Below are 18,057 nucleotides of genomic sequence, written 5' to 3' on the forward strand. Positions count from 1 at the left end.
ATGCTCTTTTCGTGGTTTTCTTCGCGTCGGCGCTCTACGCTATTGCTTCAGACTTGCGACATCCGGACTATACCGTAGAATTCGGAGGCTTAGCGGGACGAAACACGGCTTTGGCTTTGCGTCATCGCCGTTTCTTAGGCTCGCTAAAGACTCCGGAGGCGTCGTAGTCCTCCGTTCTCGTCTGAATTTTCTTTCGTAGAGGCCCCGCTTTGCTATCTCGTTTCCCTTTCACGGCGGCGGCTTGGTCTCCGTGATGTGGACATACCGGGCCGCAGTGCCATCGCTGAGGCATATACATGTTGCCACCCCTGAAAACCCCCTAATCAACGTGTCTATCCCCATTCCCCGCAAATACCCCAGGTTACTTCGGGCCATGATCCTGAAACTTATACCATCCAATCTAAATTTCGTCGGAAGTTGTATCCCCAGAGTCTTCAGGCCAATGATTTTCGCCTTGGTTCATTATGTTGATCGTCACGCCCATCAGGCCGAATCCTCCTATTGGTCAATTCTATACACGACAACCGTTTTGGACAACGACTGGTCACTTTCATGGGCATAGGGCTCTCCCGTTTAGTATTGTCGCCCCCAATGATCCAGAATGAAAGTAGTTGTAAACCACGGTCTTCTGCTGGGACCAACCACAGCTTGCGTTGTCGGAACACCCGCCGGAGCCTTACTAGCATAATTGGCATTTTAATCTAATGGGGAATAGTCATAGGGCCGAGACGGTTAGTGATCGACTATGCTATACCACGATTTGGCCATGTCGAGACGGAGCCCGTTGCCGGCAATATGGAGTCGAGAAGAAGTTTATTTCTGGGCAAGATATACTCCATCGACTATATAATCAACTCAGTCCCAGATGCCACTTCAACTTATCCTTAGCTACACCATCCCTCCAGGTTTACAACTTCTTTACCTCGAAGATAAACCAGCATCATGTTGTCCCTCGCCGTGTCGGCCGCCCTTCTCGGGCTCGCGTCTGCCCAACAGGTCGGAAAGGAGCAATCTGAGACTCACCCTAAGTTGTCTTGGAAGAAGTGCACCAGCGGTGGTTCCTGCACCCAGACCAACGCTGAGGTGACCATCGACTCCAACTGGCGATGGCTTCACAGTCTCGAAGGCACCGAGAACTGCTACGACGGTAACAAGTGGACCTCGCAGTGCAGCACTGCCGACGACTGCGCCACCAAGTGCGCTATCGAGGGTGCCGACTACAGCAAGACCTACGGTGCCTCCACCAGCGGCGATGCTCTTACCCTCAAGTTCTTGACCAAGCACGAGTACGGAACCAACATCGGATCCCGATTCTACCTCATGAACGGTGCCGACAAGTACCAGACCTTCGACCTTAAGGGTAACGAGTTTACCTTCGATGTCGACCTGTCTACCGTCGACTGTGGTCTTAACGCCGCTCTTTACTTCGTCGCCATGGAGGAAGACGGTGGCATGGCCAGCTACCCCAACAACAAGGCCGGTGCCAAGTACGGTACCGGTTACTGTGACGCTCAGTGCGCCCGTGACTTGAAGTTCGTCGGTGGCAAGGCCAACGTTGAGGGATGGGAGCCATCCACCAACGACAACAACGCTGGTGTCGGCCCCTACGGTGCCTGCTGTGCCGAAATCGATGTCTGGTAAGGACCATACGGAGAAGATCTACCATAGAAGCAATCGTAACTAACAATGTCTAATAGGGAGTCCAACTCTCACTCTTTCGCTTTCACTCCTCACCCTTGCACCACCAACGAGTACCACGTCTGTGAGAAGGACGAGTGCGGTGGTACCTACTCTGAGGACCGATTCGCCGGAAAGTGTGACGCCAACGGTTGTGATTACAACCCTTACCGCATGGGTAACACCGACTTCTACGGCAAGAGCAAGACCGTCGACACCAGCAAGAAATTCACGTAAGTAATCTATTACCTGTCTTGACGACGATGATAAACTAACCTTTATCCCCAGTGTTGTCACTCAGTTCGCCGACAACAAGTTGACCCAGTTCTTCGTCCAGGACGGCAAGAAGATTGAGATCCCCGGCCCCAAGATCGACGGTTTCCCCGCCGAAAGCAACATCACCCCCGAGTACTGCACAGCCGAGTTCGGCGTTTTCGGAGACCGTGACCGCTTTAAGGAGGTTGGTGGCTTCGACCAGCTCAACAACGCTCTTGACGTACCCATGGTTCTTGTCATGTCCATCTGGGACGACGTAAGTTTCTCGCAACGCAACCCCCTTTTCCGCAACGAATAATCTTACTGATAATCTACGCTCTAGCACTACGCCAACATGCTTTGGCTCGACTCTAGCTACCCCCCTGAGAAGGCTGGCACGCCCGGCGGTGACCGTGGTGACTGTGCCCCCGACTCCGGTGTCCCCTCCGACGTCGAGGCCAGCATCCCCGATGCGTACGTACCATCCCCCCCCCTCAGAAATCTACTTATTCATTGCTAACAATTCCACAGCAAGGTCGTCTGGTCCAACATCCGCTTCGGACCCATCGGCTCTACCGTTACCGTCTAAGCAGCTGGTTAGGAGGCCAAGGCTTCACGGCCGTATATATTCTACAAATGTATATATCTACCCTTCGTATCAGATTGTCCCCCTGAGTTAGCTAGAGAGAGAGAATAAAAGGATCGCGCTGTTATTGAAAATACCTATTGTTTCGAAATTGTAGAGCAAGTGATGTGTGATATGGAATCATGTTAAATTGAGAAATTTAAAGAATTGGCTAATAGTTGCGGTGCCCCTTTTCCCGAGATATTCTGTAATATCATACTCTAAGCTTGATATTTTTATGAATGTAGATAAGGACTCATCATTGTATGGTAATTATTATGTAGGTAGATATTTATACCTGTATTTATGGATAGGATATAGTAAAGTTCGGTTACTAGCGGGTTAGACTTTATATTTCGTATTAATGAATTGAGGTTTACATATGAGTATCAGGCACATTCGCGAGGTAGGAATTTAATTGTTAATCCTATATTTTTAAAACAATTCGAAAAGATATCACATCATTATACGCTTTCTAATTGAAATATAATGCATTGATAGCTTTGTAAAACTGGTTATGCCGTTACGAGTGGTGATGATGCTAAAGCGGAGTTGTTCGTATGCCCGCTTTAACAAAACATCTCAGAAGCTTTCCCATTACAAATTTAAGACTTGAATCGTTCGATATTATCATAAACTCAAATTTAATTCTTCTCCAAATAAGTTTATTTACATTTACCATCTCCTAGAACATCTGCTGCCAAGATGCATATTCTACTACGTCATGTCTAAGTAACACTACGTCATAGTCTCCTCAGACATTCCCGTGTTCCCGTGTTGCTACAAATTAATCAATGTCCCCTCGTTTTAGTTGAATTTCTAACATAGTTCCTTACTAGTTATCATCATATGATTTAGATATTCTCACCTAAATTATTCCGACGACAATGGCGGAACAGGACCGCTACGGCGGCTGGTTTGGAGGAAACAAAGCCGACAAAGTCCAAGAGAAAGTCCAGGAGAAAGTGCAGCAAAACATTCCTAAAGGCTCGGGAGCCGAGCAAGACCGTTTTGGTGGTTGGTTCGGAGGTGATAAAGTAGACCGTGTAAAGGACCGCGTAAAGGATGCGGTATCGAGAGATCTACCTAAGGGTTCCGGCGCGGAACAGGATCGCTACGGACGCTCCTTCGGCGGAGACAAGCTTCCCTCTGCTGATCAGGTTCGCGATAAGTTCTCGGAAACATCTGGTGCCGAGCAAGATCGATATGGACGTTGGTTTGGTGGAGATAAGCTCCCCTCTAGAGCAGATATCGAGAAGAGGCTTCCCCAGACTTCGGGTGCTGAGCAAGACAGATATGAGCACTGGTTTGGTGGACACAAACTTCCTACCAGAGCAGATATCGAAAAGATGTTACCTCACGAATCAGGAGCCGAACAAGACAGATACGAACGTTGGTTTGGTGGACACGAAGCCCCTTCGGCGAAAGAGCTGAATAAGAGCTTACCATCAGGTTCCGGCGCCGAGCAGGATCGCTACGGAGCACATTTTAAACCTACTCCTGCTGCCAGAATCAGGTTTGGTGGCACAACATCAACACTCGGACTTCTTCAACATGCAGTACTACCATCTTTCGGTTTCCACAGCGGTCTCAGCCTCATCGCGTATGGGTTAGGACGCTATACCGACACAGTCGAAGCTAAGGACTGGCTGTGGCCGAGTGCACAAGTAGCAAATGCTTGGTGGAGCGCTGTTGGGATTCCCGTAGTTCACGAAGGATTATCTCTCTCTGCTGCCTGGTCTGCATTGTCGTATGACCAGAAGCTTCTCTTAGGAGGTGTTAGTGCCTGGGGTCTACGTCTCTTCTACCGTGTTGCTTCGCGCACTCTTCGACGTGGTAAAGATGATCCTCGATACCGGACGGCAGCTAGGAAACAGCCGGACTTCTGGAACAAGGCTTTCTTTACTGTGTTTCTACCTGAGGCTCTCATTCAGACCTTGATCTCCCTGCCGTTCACATTGCCATTCCGCGCCCCAATTGCTACTGCTCTTGCTTCTCCTTTCCCTGAAGCATCGTCCCTATCTCGTAGCGTTGCTATCTTCCTGTTCGCCGCAGGATACGCTCTGGAAGTCCTAGCTGATACTCAACTTGCGTCTCACGAGCGTAAGAAGGGTGCTGAACTTAACCGCGAAGGCGTATTTAGCATTGTCCGACACCCTAGGTAAGTTCCCCCTTCACCCTATTAATACCGTGATAAAGTGCTGACTGTTCGTAGCTATCTCGGTGACGCTCTGGCACACCTTTCCTTCCCTCTCCTTCTCTTCAGCGCCGGACAACTACACCCTCTAACACTACTTGGCCCTATTACTAACTACATCTTCCTACGTTTCATCGGAGGAGACAAAGAAAATGAGGAGCACCAGGAGAAGCGCTTCGCTAAAGAAAGCCCTGCTAAGTATAAGGAACTACAGCAGTACAAGAAAGCCAAGAACAGCTTCTGGCCTAGTCTAGCTGAGTTCGGTAACAAGTGGCTGTGGACCGTCGCTGCGGTCGGTGCTGGCGGTGTCGTTCTTGAGCGATCGCTAGGCAGTTTCATTAGGTCTTGAGTGTATACATAATGGCCTTGTATCATTACCAATTGTAAATAAAACCGATTAAATTGTTACTGTACTCTTTTTATTGAAATAACTACTGTCTATCCTAAACATAATTCAACCCTAAAAATCAGATACCTAAGGACTAAACCCCTAAGAGGGAAGGGGGAAGGCATCCTCATCAATTACTTAAATGTAAAACATACTATCCTTCATCTTTGGATGAAGAAGAAGACCATTACTGCCAGGAGGAGGTTTCTGTTCATCTGATGCCGAGCTAGAAACTTGAGCTGCGGCATCGGTGGCACCAGCAGCAACATCAGCAGCAACATAGCAACGAGCACGGCTGCAGGCAATATCCGCATAATAAGCCGGCGTACATATGCTAACGGGATTGGTCGACCGGCCGAATATGAAGCATAGGGAATGAGTAAAAACCTCTAACATGCTAGCCACATTTTCATTTTCACCTTTGAACGTATCCTTGAATATCTCGTCGTGGACGACAAAGTAATGGGCCGGACGGGCGGTGCCTCTAATTGGTCTATGCGACTGTAGGAAGAAGTCCCAGTTGACAGCCTCTGTAACGCCGCGATCGACGACTGTTCCCGGAGTCGGGTTACCCTTGTGCATTCCGGCGTAGAAACGAGTGTGATGTCGCTTGCCGACGACGACGATGGTAATCTTCGGCATGTGTGCTGGGGTATATAGTTTTTTGCATGCCTCTTTCAACTTGGGGAGTTCCTCTTTGATAACGAGTTCGTACTGGCCTTCGGATACCCCGTCGCGGTAGACGATGATATTCTTGGGGTAGGATTTGTGCCTCGAGCACCAGAGCGTAAGCCGAGTCTCGAGCATCTCTTCCAGGCGCGTCACCATCTCGACACGCGGCTTGTCCTGGTGGCGCAAGACGGCAGGCCACTGTCCGAGGTTCTCGTCAATGCTGGCTACCATCCCCGCGATGCTAGGTTGGCCAGGGGTTGGAGAATGGGTGACGTCGATGCCTACGATCATTGTTTCTCGTAGGTTGAGTTTACCACGTAGCTTTGCTAAGTTGACAATCTGGTTGTTGTTGCTGAACTTCAAATTGAGCTTCAGAGCTAGGTTTCCGACGAGATTCCCAGAGATCCTGGGAGTGTCCCCAGGGGCATTCCTAGAAGAATTACCGGATGGTCTCGAAGAGGAGTTATTAGGAGGGGGTTTGGGAACAAGGTTATTCTTAAAAATACAGAGAGTTGGGACACCGTATTCTATGTCTCCAAGTCTCTTGACACAATTATAAGTAAATGATTCTTTCTTTGATAAGACCACGAGTAAAAAGTCCACCTTCTTAACCTTGCGTTCAAACACGTCCCTGAGTTTGCTCTCGAGTTCGGTCTTGTTGTTCGTGATTTCAACTATCGAAGAATCCAGGGTTGTAATGAATACGCCATTTTCCTTCAACATATCGCGGAGCTGCTGAAGTGTGTTCTTGAGACGTGCTACATCACCTTTTCCGAGCCCTATGGTTACACACAGCCCGCGTTTTTCAGCTGTTTTAGCCGCGAGCTGTATATGTGCCAGGTTCCAGTTACTTTTCTTTATCACATGTCCACGGTTATACCGGATTTCAGGTTCAGACATTCTGCGGCCTCTGACGGTGATCAACTCGGGGTTGCTAACTGAGATACCAAAATTTTCCTAATGATTATGAGAATCAGTCAGCTGTTCTATTGTTCACTGTCCTTGTATTACTTACCAGTCTCTTCTCGTTACGAGCGTCTCCTTTTGACAGTCCAATCGCTCTCAAGCCATTGTTTTCAATATCGTTTGCATTATCCGAAGGGCCGTGGATAGGTATATTGGAAACCATATCATTGTCATATCGAACTATCTTTGCTCTCTGCCCGTATAACACATAACAGACATCTGATGGGAGGTACGTTGGGCGCTCACGCGATCCAACATTGATAAGTGGCACGGTTTTAGCAACCGTTTTTTTATGTTCTAGTGATGTCAGAATATATATTCGTCATTATAATACTTCGTATGAAATAGACTTAACTGACTTGTCTCGAAGAACTTAAAGACGCTGATGTAACCATCATTGAACCAAAATTCAACCTCATCTGTTTTAGCTCCATACTTGGGTACTTTCGGCTTCTTAGTCTTATCATCTTTATCTGTAGGTACCTTGCCGTCTCCTGGCGAAGCAAGATCGAAGATGGTTTTTACCCGGCGGATGCTTTTACCTTCCTTATCTTTCAGGTAATCATATTCTATTCTGATCCCTTTAAGGGAAGCTGCTAACTTCTGGAGAGTAGCAGGGCTGTCGCCCCATTTATCAATGAATTTAGACATTATACCATCTAGTCTTTCCTTACCATGAAACACGCCATAGCTGACGTTTATGTTGACGAGGATTCGCGAAGTAGCAAGTCGGATACTAGAGTAGTATCCCTTGAGTGCAAAGCAGCCGTATGGTAGACTCGGAGGGGAAAGTTGGTTTAGTGGAAATGATCTGTCTGAACCGATCGTGGCATAATCTTTCGATTCCTGAGGGTAATGATTCAGAAAGATATTAAATGCCTGGACAATTTGTGACAGGACTTCTTTTGCATGAGGTTGTTTAGGATCTTGTAGGTATTGAAGTAGATAATCAATAGATAATGTTCTCGTATTCTCAATCTTCACCTTGTAAGTTACTGTATTATTACCTGATTGAGTGTTGTATTCATCGCTGTAGGGTACCTCGTAGGAATTTTCCGTGAGCTTTTCGTGTGAGATGAGTATGTTAGCAAAATCGGTAACTGCAGAGAGTGGCTTAATCTTGTCAAGAAGCAGCTTGACGACGCGAGCAAGTTTTCTCCCTTTAGGTTCTTTTGTCTTGTCTGGAAAGGATATAAGGTAGAAGTAGAGGTTACTACGCTTGTCTGCTTTGAGTTCAAAGTGGTTAGCCCAGAGTACGATATCTTTTCCTTCATTTCCATATGCCGGCCTTCGGGGAGTAATATTTTGACTGCCATCTTTGGGATTAGAAATGATGGTATTCTCATTCGCAGTGACAGTGGATGAAGGCTCGGGTGGATTCCCTGCTGATCCAGAACTTGAACCTCGATATGGATATCCTCCTTGACTGCTCTGGCTCCGACCTCTATTTTGATATTGATTTCGGCTCTGAGCCGGATTATGTTCTTGACTCTGATCCCGACTTTGACCACGGCCATGGCTATAGCCACGACCCTGGCTCTGGCCACGGTGTGACTGTCGGCCTCGTCCCTGATTTCGATACGACATAGTCAAGATACAAAGTTACTTTTCACGTGGATTTTAGTAGAAGCCCCAGAGTACTGTAGTGGGAATACTTCCTTTACGTTGTGGCGCGCTCTAGAAATTTCTTGCTCTGTAAATTTCCCGAGGAAATTCAACGAAATTACGAAAGCGCCTTGTGGATAACTCATGTGGAACTAGGAATGAATAACACATGGCAGCAGCTTTTCTTCTGGCAGCCTTACTTTTATATAAGACATTCTTGAGCCAGCCATCACTTTTGGCACCTAACTTTGCTATTACAAACTACAAGAATACTTGGTTACTCACTATTTACGTGCTAGGTAGTAACTATGTTTGGCTATGTGTTTGTCCGGACACAACATATTTACTAGTTTTACTGGCAGTTAAACTGGATGTTTCGATTGCAAGTATTATGGTCACAATTAGTATAAAACAACCAATGCTACATAGATAGGTTTTAAAAACGTACCTATTGATTTACCACATAAGTCTCATATTGTGAATTTGTCTTGTTCGTTGTCATGAAAGGGTTTCGCACTTAGGAGCTTGACAAACCCCTTAAGCCCGCAATTATAGAGTATAATCGTCTATTATATGGCAGTGGAACTGAAATCACCATTATGAGAGTATGCATCAATATCAAAAGAACCATATCCTAGGCCATATGCATAGTAATCAAGGTGGAAAATCAATGTATCAAACCTACAGAAATTAATACGTCTCGTTAGGTCTCTGGTTCACTGAGACGCCCTCGGACAAAGAGCTCCTACCCACATTAGTATTTCAGCTTTAGATACCTCTAGGTAGTTTCATGGACCCTTATACTTTGATATATTTAGGTATGTTTTAGTTCTTATTGGTATCTTTATAAGAGACTGTTAAAGCATAATTATCAGGATGAGGGGGATGTAACGGAAGAAATTACCGATTCGAAGAAAAATATCTCAGATGTATATTATATTTATTTGAGTATTAAAAATACACGATGATTAGCCCCACAGCGTCATGGAAATTATTAATGGTAGAATGGATACATATAGCAACGCCCCTATTAATAACCTTATCCCGGATACCGCTCGTTAGGATCTGCGTCTTGAGTATATAATCGCCATACAGCTACGCGACCGTTAGTCCTAGCTGCAGCGAAAACTTTACTGCTTTCGGATATTCCACACGATACGGCCTTGCCTTTTTTACTGGCACCCTGCTCAGTCGAGAATAGCGGCCAGAGCATGCTATCGCTCCCTCTCAAATGGCCCTCCGGGGTTAGAGAAACACTAAACACAGTGCTGGGCGCGACGCAGGTTAGCGCGCAGTTTGGGTATTCTTTAGCATATAGCGTATTGTCAGGCCCTTCGTATTTATAGCCCCACGACATTAGCATCCAGGAGTCCTGACCCAAAGTCGTTCGCTTTCTTAGGGCAGCCATCACGAAATTGTGTTCACTTAAGCCAATACTCGACGGAATCCATCCTTGCCCCAGGTCTATGCCAACCTCACTATTCTGCGAGACCTTGTGGAAATCATTGTCCAGCCCCCAAACGAAGAATTGACCTTCGGAATCGATTGTTGCAACATATTTATTATCCTGAGAGAGAGCAACCTTTTCAAACTGGTTACGAGTTTCAACATTCGGTATGAGAACTTTAACCTCCTGAAAGCTATGTGCATCCCATAGCTCCACGGTAGCCCCTGTCGTGAACGCGAATACGCTGCCATCTCTGGAGACTTTGACGTCGTTCGCCACTGGAAGGACGTAGTTCGCTAATTTTAATAATGTGCCATCCTTAGGAATATTATAATATTCAGCGGGATGGGTGAGACCAAAAGCTATTATGAGTCCATTATTTCCATCTAATGCGGCAGCCCTGATAGGATGTTTTGAGCTAGGATTATCCTGACCGAATTCCAGCTTTCGAGGCAAAGAAGTGGTAGTAAGATCCCACTACGGCAATAGCATGAAGTCAGCATGTACTTATATATCTTCACAAGTGAATAGAACTCTAAATCTGTACAATAAGCATTTCTTATGAGCTATGTCACCGACTGTCCATGTGTAAATCCAAAGCTATAAAAGCTGACCGAAGACTTCTGTGGGGAGAACTTACCAATATACCACCCTGATCTTCGTGTAAAGTGAAAAGGAACTTATCGTCCAGGGAGAATGCGAATATATTTGCCGGCTTCTTAACACCTAGTTCGCTTGGGAGAGGTAAATTCCAGAGGAGAGTCGGTGCGAAATGTGGATAACCCATTCTCTAAAACTGAAGTAGTTCATAATTAATTTTCATTCGTGATCTTTACCAAACCATCCTAAGTCTAAGGGGGGAGCCCCTCATGTCGGATTAAGAGGTACCTAGGGGGTAAATACATATTATAGCTATCGTGCGGGGGGCGTCTTCATCTCTGCTTACACGACAAGAACACTTTTAAACAATAAAATAGAGAATAAGATGACTATATTGAGAATATGTTACAATTATCGTTTTCTAGGTACACATTATGCCAGTTATTAAAGTTAAGGCCAATCGACTGAATAACAGCCCATAATTACGCTATTAATATGTCACAACGCTATCGACATCAACGTTGTTACCCCTGAGCACATATCCTTCCTTCATAGCCTGCTGCCACTGGTCCTGGACAAGTTTCGATCTGTGTTCGGCACGCGGCACGAACCGGGCCTTGAAGGGTTTCGGCCCGCGGAAACTCGTGTTCTCCCAGGCGTCGTCGCTTAGGTCCATTTCAGCCTCAACGCCGTCGACTACGGGCGGGCGGATGTCGAACGCCCATAGAATATTTGCCAACGCAATGTTAAGAGAATTCTCAGCGAGACGGGAGCCTGGACAGATGCGTCGTCCTACGCCGAAGGTGAAGTGGTCCCGTTTGTACGGGTCGCTTTGGTTAGCGTAGTCAGCGCTGTATTTGGGGTGGTCAAGGTAACGCTCGGGACGGAATGTGAACGGGTCTTCGTAACGAGATGGATCGTAGTGGATGGTGCTCGTGTTGGCTAGTAGTATAGTGCCTTTGGGAATAACATAGTCTTTGTAAGTAACATCGGCATCAGCGTAATGTTTGATTCCCCAGAAAGGCGTAGGGTGCATTCGCAGAACCTCCTTAACACAGGCGCGGATGTAAGGGAGGTTCTTTACGTCATCGAAGACAGGGGTGCGATCAGGTCCTACGACGCGCATAAGCTCGTCGTGGGCGGTTTTCTGAATGTCGGGGCTTGCTGCGAGGTGTAATAGCAAGCTCAACAGCGTAACTGATGTTGTTGTCGATCCGGCCTCTACGTTACCGCCAGTAACCCAAGCCGCATCTTCGTCTGTGAGCCCCTGTTTCCTCCAAGAGTCGTCGTTCTCCATCATCTCGCGTGCGTGACACACCGGTGCTTTTCCAGCAGCAACCTGATCTTGTAATCTTCTCCAGAGTATCATCTTGGCATCAAGTAGCGGCTTTGCGTACCCCTCTGCTCTCTTTCTCCCCGGCTGCAACCACGTAGGAAGTTGTGCCAAGATGGGCAGCTCATCGACGATGAATACACCCGCATGCGTTATTTTGCCAAGAATGCGGGCGCTCTCCAAGGCATGATGTACATCTTCATCATCCCACGTCTTTACGCGTAAGCCGTAGGTACTAGTCAGCATGATACTGAAGGCGAAGCGGCGTACGTGCATGAGGAAGTCGCTCTGATCCGTAGCCAAGTCGAAAAGTAGCTGCTTGGCCTCATATTCCTGCGATGGGATGAATGTGGCTGTCATCGTACTTGAGAGAAGTTGGTGTGATATGGTACGAAATGCGCGCCACTTGTTCCCGTACGGCAAGGTAAACATCCGCATCCCACCAGCGACCACATCATGTCCAATGGGAGCAGGCATCTTAGACGAAGTACTTGAGGACTAAGGAGATAAGCGTCAGTTTTTGATTATATATATCGTTCTATGATCTTTCATATTTATTACCTGTTTAATCAGAATTTCGTGGATCGCTTCTGGGCTATTGATGATCACCCAATTATACCAGCCCACCTTCAACTTGAACACATCGCCATACGTAGCGGCCCATTCTCGAAAGCGGATATGCGCCTTTGGAGGTAAGCTGGTACCGATTCCAATTAACGGATTTCCGCTAGGCCCAGGCATTTTCTCTAGACGTCTATCCCTACGAAGCCATGCCACCGAACATACCACGGCGACAAGGCCAGCCAAGAAAAGAAGCTTATGGGTGTGATACAAAGTAAGGATGTTGGTCATGGTGACCGTTGGATCCCTTGGATATACTAGTGTCGAACTCATGTTCCCGTGTTGATTATTTAGTGGTTCATGTAAGTCGATCTTTTGAGAAGTTTTAATTCTAATGGATATGAAATATGAATGAAGGATGGAAACTAATTGCAGATTAAACGAAGGCTATTTACATTGAGTCGATATACTAATGACCGCCGGTAGATCGGGAACTCACAGCCGCCTTCATCATATGTCATATGTCAAGCTGTACCTTATGATGCTTGCCTCGCGAGAATTATCTCCTAAGATGCGAATAGAGAGCGGTACATGGATCTTAGACTCCCGTTGGCTAAAGTTTCCTGCATCATTTCCAAAGGGTAAATCTTTGTTAAGTTCTAATTGGATATATTCTTGGCTCGGAGCTTAGGGGATAAGCTTTGTTCAAGGACTTGAAAACAATTCAAAGGCTGACTAGATTATGTCTTACCTCACTTTCTCATTGGTTCGAGGTAAGTGTTATATGAATTTAACTCCGTCTCGGCGCCCGAGGCGGGGAGCGAAAACGGTTAATGATTCTCCGTGTATCCGGCTTCACCTCGGTGTGGCTTGAAGCCAAGGTTGAATGTATCGCTGATCATAAATTGGTAAAATACAAAAGACGGTCGACGACTTCACCGAGCTGAACTGTGAGCTGCAGGACTTGAACGAATCTATACTCACCCGACGCCCGATGCGGTCCGAGCACAACGGTCTCGACCATACACCTACCTAATAACAAGGGGTGATATCATATCTAGGTCCTAAATATCTATCATCCTCACGATATTCTGATCGGCTATCAGTAAATCTACTATCAGATATCTAGGAGCCTTAGATAATTACGAAATTTCTATTGGCGGAGGTACGGTGAATTAGGACAAAGGGACAGGGAGACGCCTGTTTCAAAGATCGGTCACCCCTTTCCCGTGTGCTACGCGTATAGGGCTGAGTTATTTTGTCATCATAGAAGACTGCGCCAATTACGCTTACTCCAAGATCTGTTCCGTACTATTGATTTACGTGCATCTCATATCTTTGTTTGGCTGGTTTTGCTTTTCCCTATACGTCATTGAATTTTCTAACCACTCTAATTTATTAACTATTTCGAAGGTAAGGGAAGGATTGTTTTTCTTGTTAATCTGTAAGATAACTCAGTAAATACTTTACATCTACCTTTGCCTAGAAACAAGTTAAGGCTGGGAATCATCGTTTACTTAGCCTAAGGGGACCAATTCCGGCATTTAGTGACATGTCTGATATTATGTAGTGAGTGGAATGTGAAAATCAAAAAGTTTGAAGTTCCTCCATGGATCCAATAGGCTATAAAGGGGTCGGAGTTAACTACCTGTTTGATAAATCTTAACTGTGAAGGAGTCATAGTGACATTCATCATATCTCTACAACTTAGTCATCCTAAATATATCATACACAAATTTTTTAATGAGTAGCTAATTCTGAGTCTTACTCGTGATTATCATCTGATGTAGGTGCAGTTGCGTATGGGGACTTTCAAGCTTATCACCAATTAAATGTAACTCATGAAATCTCATTCACTATCCCTTATTAACTATAGATACTTTTTATAAGAAGGAAGAAAATAACTGGTAAATATAGATGAGAATGAAACTAACTCATCATTTCATAGAACACCCATTAAAAAATCCTTACAAAACATGTATACCATAAGAAATAAGCACATGCTTTTAACAACACCTGATAAAAATTTTGTAGGTAGATCTTTTTTGAAGAAAATTCATTTAGGATAATATTTTAGCCAAGTTTCTGACGCAGCTTATATCCATCTCATTCTCTGAGAAATTCTCATGCATCGCATTGCGTGAAGGTAGGTCTAGCACCGCCGTTAAGGAATAATCATAGCCGAGTTTGACGTACATCGTAATGCGCGTCGAAGCAAGTATTCGGGAGCGAGCTTCCTTTAAGTCCGTCAAGGCAGCGAATAATTCGGGCATCAAAAGCAAAAATTTATTGGCTTAAAAGAATATCCGCAATGTCATCATGCAGCTTGCTGACCCGAGGTAGCTTACAACGGTATATGCAGAAAATTCAGCCACCATGCGTTACGCCAACGGACACTAAAATCAAGCATAATTTTGAAGGAATAAATGTAGGAACAGGCGCACACTACTGCAAGTGATAAATAAGTGCTTCTAAGTTCCAGCCGCAATGGAAAGGGAAATATGTTACGAGTCCCCTTTTCTCGGACCGTACGAAGTTGCGTGGCAGTGGAATTAACGGTTACCGCTTGGACCACATCACTTTACGTAACCATACGGATTTACGTATGAAAACGAAGAACCGTATTCACCTAGGTCTAGCTATGCCTTGTGGCGTTAAGCCCGGGCAGATCTGAGGTAGGGTTCAGATCTAACTAGCTTAGTTCTGAGTTGCCTACTTCTAGTTGCTACTTGTCAGATTAGAGATACGAACATTAAGAATCATAAAGTAGAACTACTAAGTTAGAAACTAAGGTTGTTATTTCAGATATAGTCGTTTCGTAAAGTTAAGACATTAATGAAAGACTAACAAAGTTGAAGAATTCTTCTATAGTTAATGCCAAAGTTGCTGAAAAAGTACATCGAATAAACTATTACAGTAATCAGATAGGTATCTTAGGTAATTATGCATTGACAACTAAGACCATGGAGTAGTGAAAGGATCGTCGTTTCGGAGAATCAACTGTCTTAGAAATATAGAAGAATTTTCACAAGACTTTTTATGTAAACAGTAAGCTTTGTAAACTCTTATAATTGATAACTATAATCTATAGTATAGTTATTAGACTTTATCTAGATGCTAATATCTCTTAATCTTACTCTCATCATCTCGACTATTCTCGAGTGCTCTTTTCCTAACCATGAGCCCAAACTTTTATACAGATCATCTACGTTCCCCGAAGTAGATTCGTCAATACAGTTAGAACACCGGGATGCAAATACGTCAATAAGATATCCGACCCTTTTCATCTCGCCTAATAACAACTGAATTCTTAATGCGGCTTGCACCACCTGGTCGTCGATGCTGAAGCAGCCCATAGTCATCTGCGTAGGAGCGAGATCGGTTGTGGTATTTCGCGTACCAGACGGCGTGCTCGAGCCGCTAACGCTTGTATTCGCAGTGCTAGCTCCTACGCTTGGCCAAGACGATGGTGACCTGCACATCGACTTGGCAGAGGAGCAAGAAGGTGACATACTATGCCGTATTGTTGCATTCGGTATCGGACTTAGTGAGGATGTCTTGGAGCATCCGGCCTCACGACTATACCACAGCAGAATGCGCCCGATAATCGAGGCATAAAGGAATGCGAGATGAGAGTAGTTGGCGCAAGAGCAGTTCAATAAGCGACTGAGCCGCTCGGTGGCGTCGCGGTTGAGGTGTAATATAAAATCTAGGGGAACGCAATTTATGGAGATAGCTGTCGTGCCTGGTGGTGGTGTATTTCTGGAGTGGGCTTTGCTAATATTCAGGGAAGATAAACTATTCATAATTTCGTACGCTTCTCGGGAGCAGTCGTGATGTTTGATGTCGTCATGTTGCATAAAGGGGCTGTCCAGATATATTCTGTCATCTGCTGGAGTATGAGCCCCTGTTGTTTGTCCTGTTGAAGTCGGGGAGTTTTCAAGCTCTGGCCATCCCAAGGAGGGGAATGGCTCGGTCTCTAGATTGGTGGATGAGAGCTCATCACCGATGATGTTCGTCAAAACCCACTCGCTCGTATCCAAAGATGAGAAATTCGTGAGTGGTGGTCCTAATTGATCGCTTCGGAATTCGTCCAGCACGTTAACACTAGTCATAGCATTGTTGGAATATTCCTCGACCGCCCCCCAAGTCGAGTGTATATCATTGATACTTGAACTCGAATTGGTCCTCGGTAAGATAGTGTCACTAATAGAACTACCTGCACGACGGCTGTAACTACTGTCGTCGGGCCCACCCCCCTTTCTATTGCTGTGGTGCTCTCCTGTTGTGCGAGGTCCGCCTATCATGGCTGGTATCTGCAGCCTTTCTCTTGGTGGTTTACCCATTTTCCGCGAGACCCCGTAGACACAAGTAATGCCAAGAGACACACATCGTCCACATTCAGGCTGGCCTCGATCGCATTTGAGCTTTGCGGAGCCACACCCATCGCAACTGGATCGTAGCTTAGGCTGCCGGGAAGTTCGTGGGGGGTTATTAATCATAATTAGTAAAGGGGGTGAACGTGAGCTTCCACGTTTGAATATGTCAGAAGACAAGATAAAGGGGGATATTATCAAAAGAAATTTGTCAAAGACTCAAAGTAGAACTCAAAAGTAGACTCGTTCACTAGATTTCAAGCCACTCCAAACCTGCATGCTTGTAAACCCCCCGTTCATGCGAGAGGAACTCATGTTAGATAAAATGCGAAAAAAAAGACAACTCGGAGTAATTTTGGGTTTTTTTCCAAGCCAACAGACTTACATCGTGGCGCTACGGATGGTTACACGGAATAGGCCTTATTACGGTTCCTTCAGACTATTTCTATGCATCGGTAAGCTTATCGCTTACTTCCGCCATTTTGGCGCTCTCCTAAACGCCTCATGGAGCAACATATTACTGCATGATACGGATTGGTGAATGTTCGAGGAGCGCCTTATCGTGGCACCCTTACACAACATCATGCACTTACGACGTATGTTTTCTCTTGGAGTGGAAAAACGGAGATTCCGAATGATATACAGGTTAGATGATTTGAAAAAGACAGATCTTTCGAAGTATAATAACTAGCAATTTTGATATTTACTATAATTAAAACAATTTGATTTATTTTGATTTATTTTGAATAAGGGGTAATAGGATCTTCATAACAAAATAAAATATACTGAGATGACAATCCTTTTTGACGTTTAAAACGTATAACCTCGTATCTTTGAGTATACTTACCTCCCACGTAGGAACTAAGTTACCTAGGAAGGTTGAGGCTCAGCAATAAAGTAACCATGTCGTAGATAACACGTGCTTTCCGACGTACCGGTAAAGATTAATCATTGTCTGACCGGTTCATACGTTCTAAAAGAGGTTGGCATAAGCTCGTTTCAGCTCATTGGACTGGAGAGTGTTAGTGTTACGACTGGCCGGCAGTGCAAGGGAATGGAATCTTTAACATGTCACAGCAAAGGCGAGCAAAGGTGAAACAATATCAAACAAACCCTATCTATCTGATAAAACCTCCCGAGATCTCTTGAATAAGCCCCGATGATTACTCTTAGATCTCCCGCAGGATTCCCGGCTCCGGGATGGGTCGAAATACTCAATCCTGAGTGGAAGCTTGTGGCTGCTTATGTCACAAATCAACAATTCGAGTATGCCCGAACACAGTCACTGCTAGCTTGGCAAGGCAAGGCAAGCTGAGGAGATAAGGCTTAACTAGTCTCGACTCGAGAAGACATGA

General features: G+C 45.4%; 5 protein-coding genes across 5 annotated transcripts; 2 read left to right on the plus strand and 3 right to left on the minus strand.

Annotated features, from left to right (window-relative positions):
- Positions 1–942: 942 nt before the first annotated feature.
- On the plus strand, positions 943–2,521 carry GL218_08861 (Exoglucanase 1; the record flags this gene model as incomplete). The annotated part of the gene is made up of 5 exons (XM_033585674.1): positions 943–1,637; positions 1,698–1,910; positions 1,966–2,209; positions 2,276–2,406; positions 2,464–2,521. The coding sequence occupies 5 exons, from the start codon at positions 943–945 to the stop codon at positions 2,519–2,521; spliced, it is 1,341 nt and encodes a 446-aa protein (XP_033440272.1).
- Positions 2,522–3,444: 923 nt separating this feature from the next.
- Positions 3,445–5,103, plus strand: GL218_08862 (uncharacterized protein; the record flags this gene model as incomplete). The annotated part of the gene is made up of 2 exons (XM_033585675.1): positions 3,445–4,718; positions 4,773–5,103. The coding sequence occupies 2 exons, from the start codon at positions 3,445–3,447 to the stop codon at positions 5,101–5,103; spliced, it is 1,605 nt and encodes a 534-aa protein (XP_033440269.1).
- A 177-nt stretch (positions 5,104–5,280) lies between these two features.
- GL218_08863 (Protein argonaute 1B) lies at positions 5,281–6,943 on the minus strand (the record flags this gene model as incomplete). Its single annotated transcript, XM_033585676.1, has 2 exons — positions 5,281–6,771; positions 6,830–6,943. 2 exons carry the CDS (start codon positions 6,941–6,943, stop codon positions 5,281–5,283), a joined length of 1,605 nt encoding a protein of 534 aa, XP_033440270.1.
- Positions 6,944–9,424: 2,481 nt separating this feature from the next.
- On the minus strand, positions 9,425–10,619 carry GL218_08864 (putative wd-40 repeat-containing serine threonine protein kinase protein; the record flags this gene model as incomplete). The annotated part of the gene is made up of 2 exons (XM_033585677.1): positions 9,425–10,309; positions 10,473–10,619. The coding sequence occupies 2 exons, from the start codon at positions 10,617–10,619 to the stop codon at positions 9,425–9,427; spliced, it is 1,032 nt and encodes a 343-aa protein (XP_033440246.1).
- Positions 10,620–10,922: 303 nt separating this feature from the next.
- On the minus strand, positions 10,923–12,617 carry GL218_08865 (O-methylsterigmatocystin oxidoreductase; the record flags this gene model as incomplete). The annotated part of the gene is made up of 2 exons (XM_033585678.1): positions 10,923–12,263; positions 12,327–12,617. The coding sequence occupies 2 exons, from the start codon at positions 12,615–12,617 to the stop codon at positions 10,923–10,925; spliced, it is 1,632 nt and encodes a 543-aa protein (XP_033440258.1).
- Between the last annotated feature and the right edge of the window lie 5,440 nt (positions 12,618–18,057).

The sequence above is a fragment of the Daldinia childiae genome, assembly GCF_008694065.1.
Source record: "Daldinia childiae strain JS-1345 chromosome Unknown Scaffold14, whole genome shotgun sequence".
Taxonomy (NCBI): domain Eukaryota; kingdom Fungi; phylum Ascomycota; class Sordariomycetes; order Xylariales; family Hypoxylaceae; genus Daldinia; species Daldinia childiae.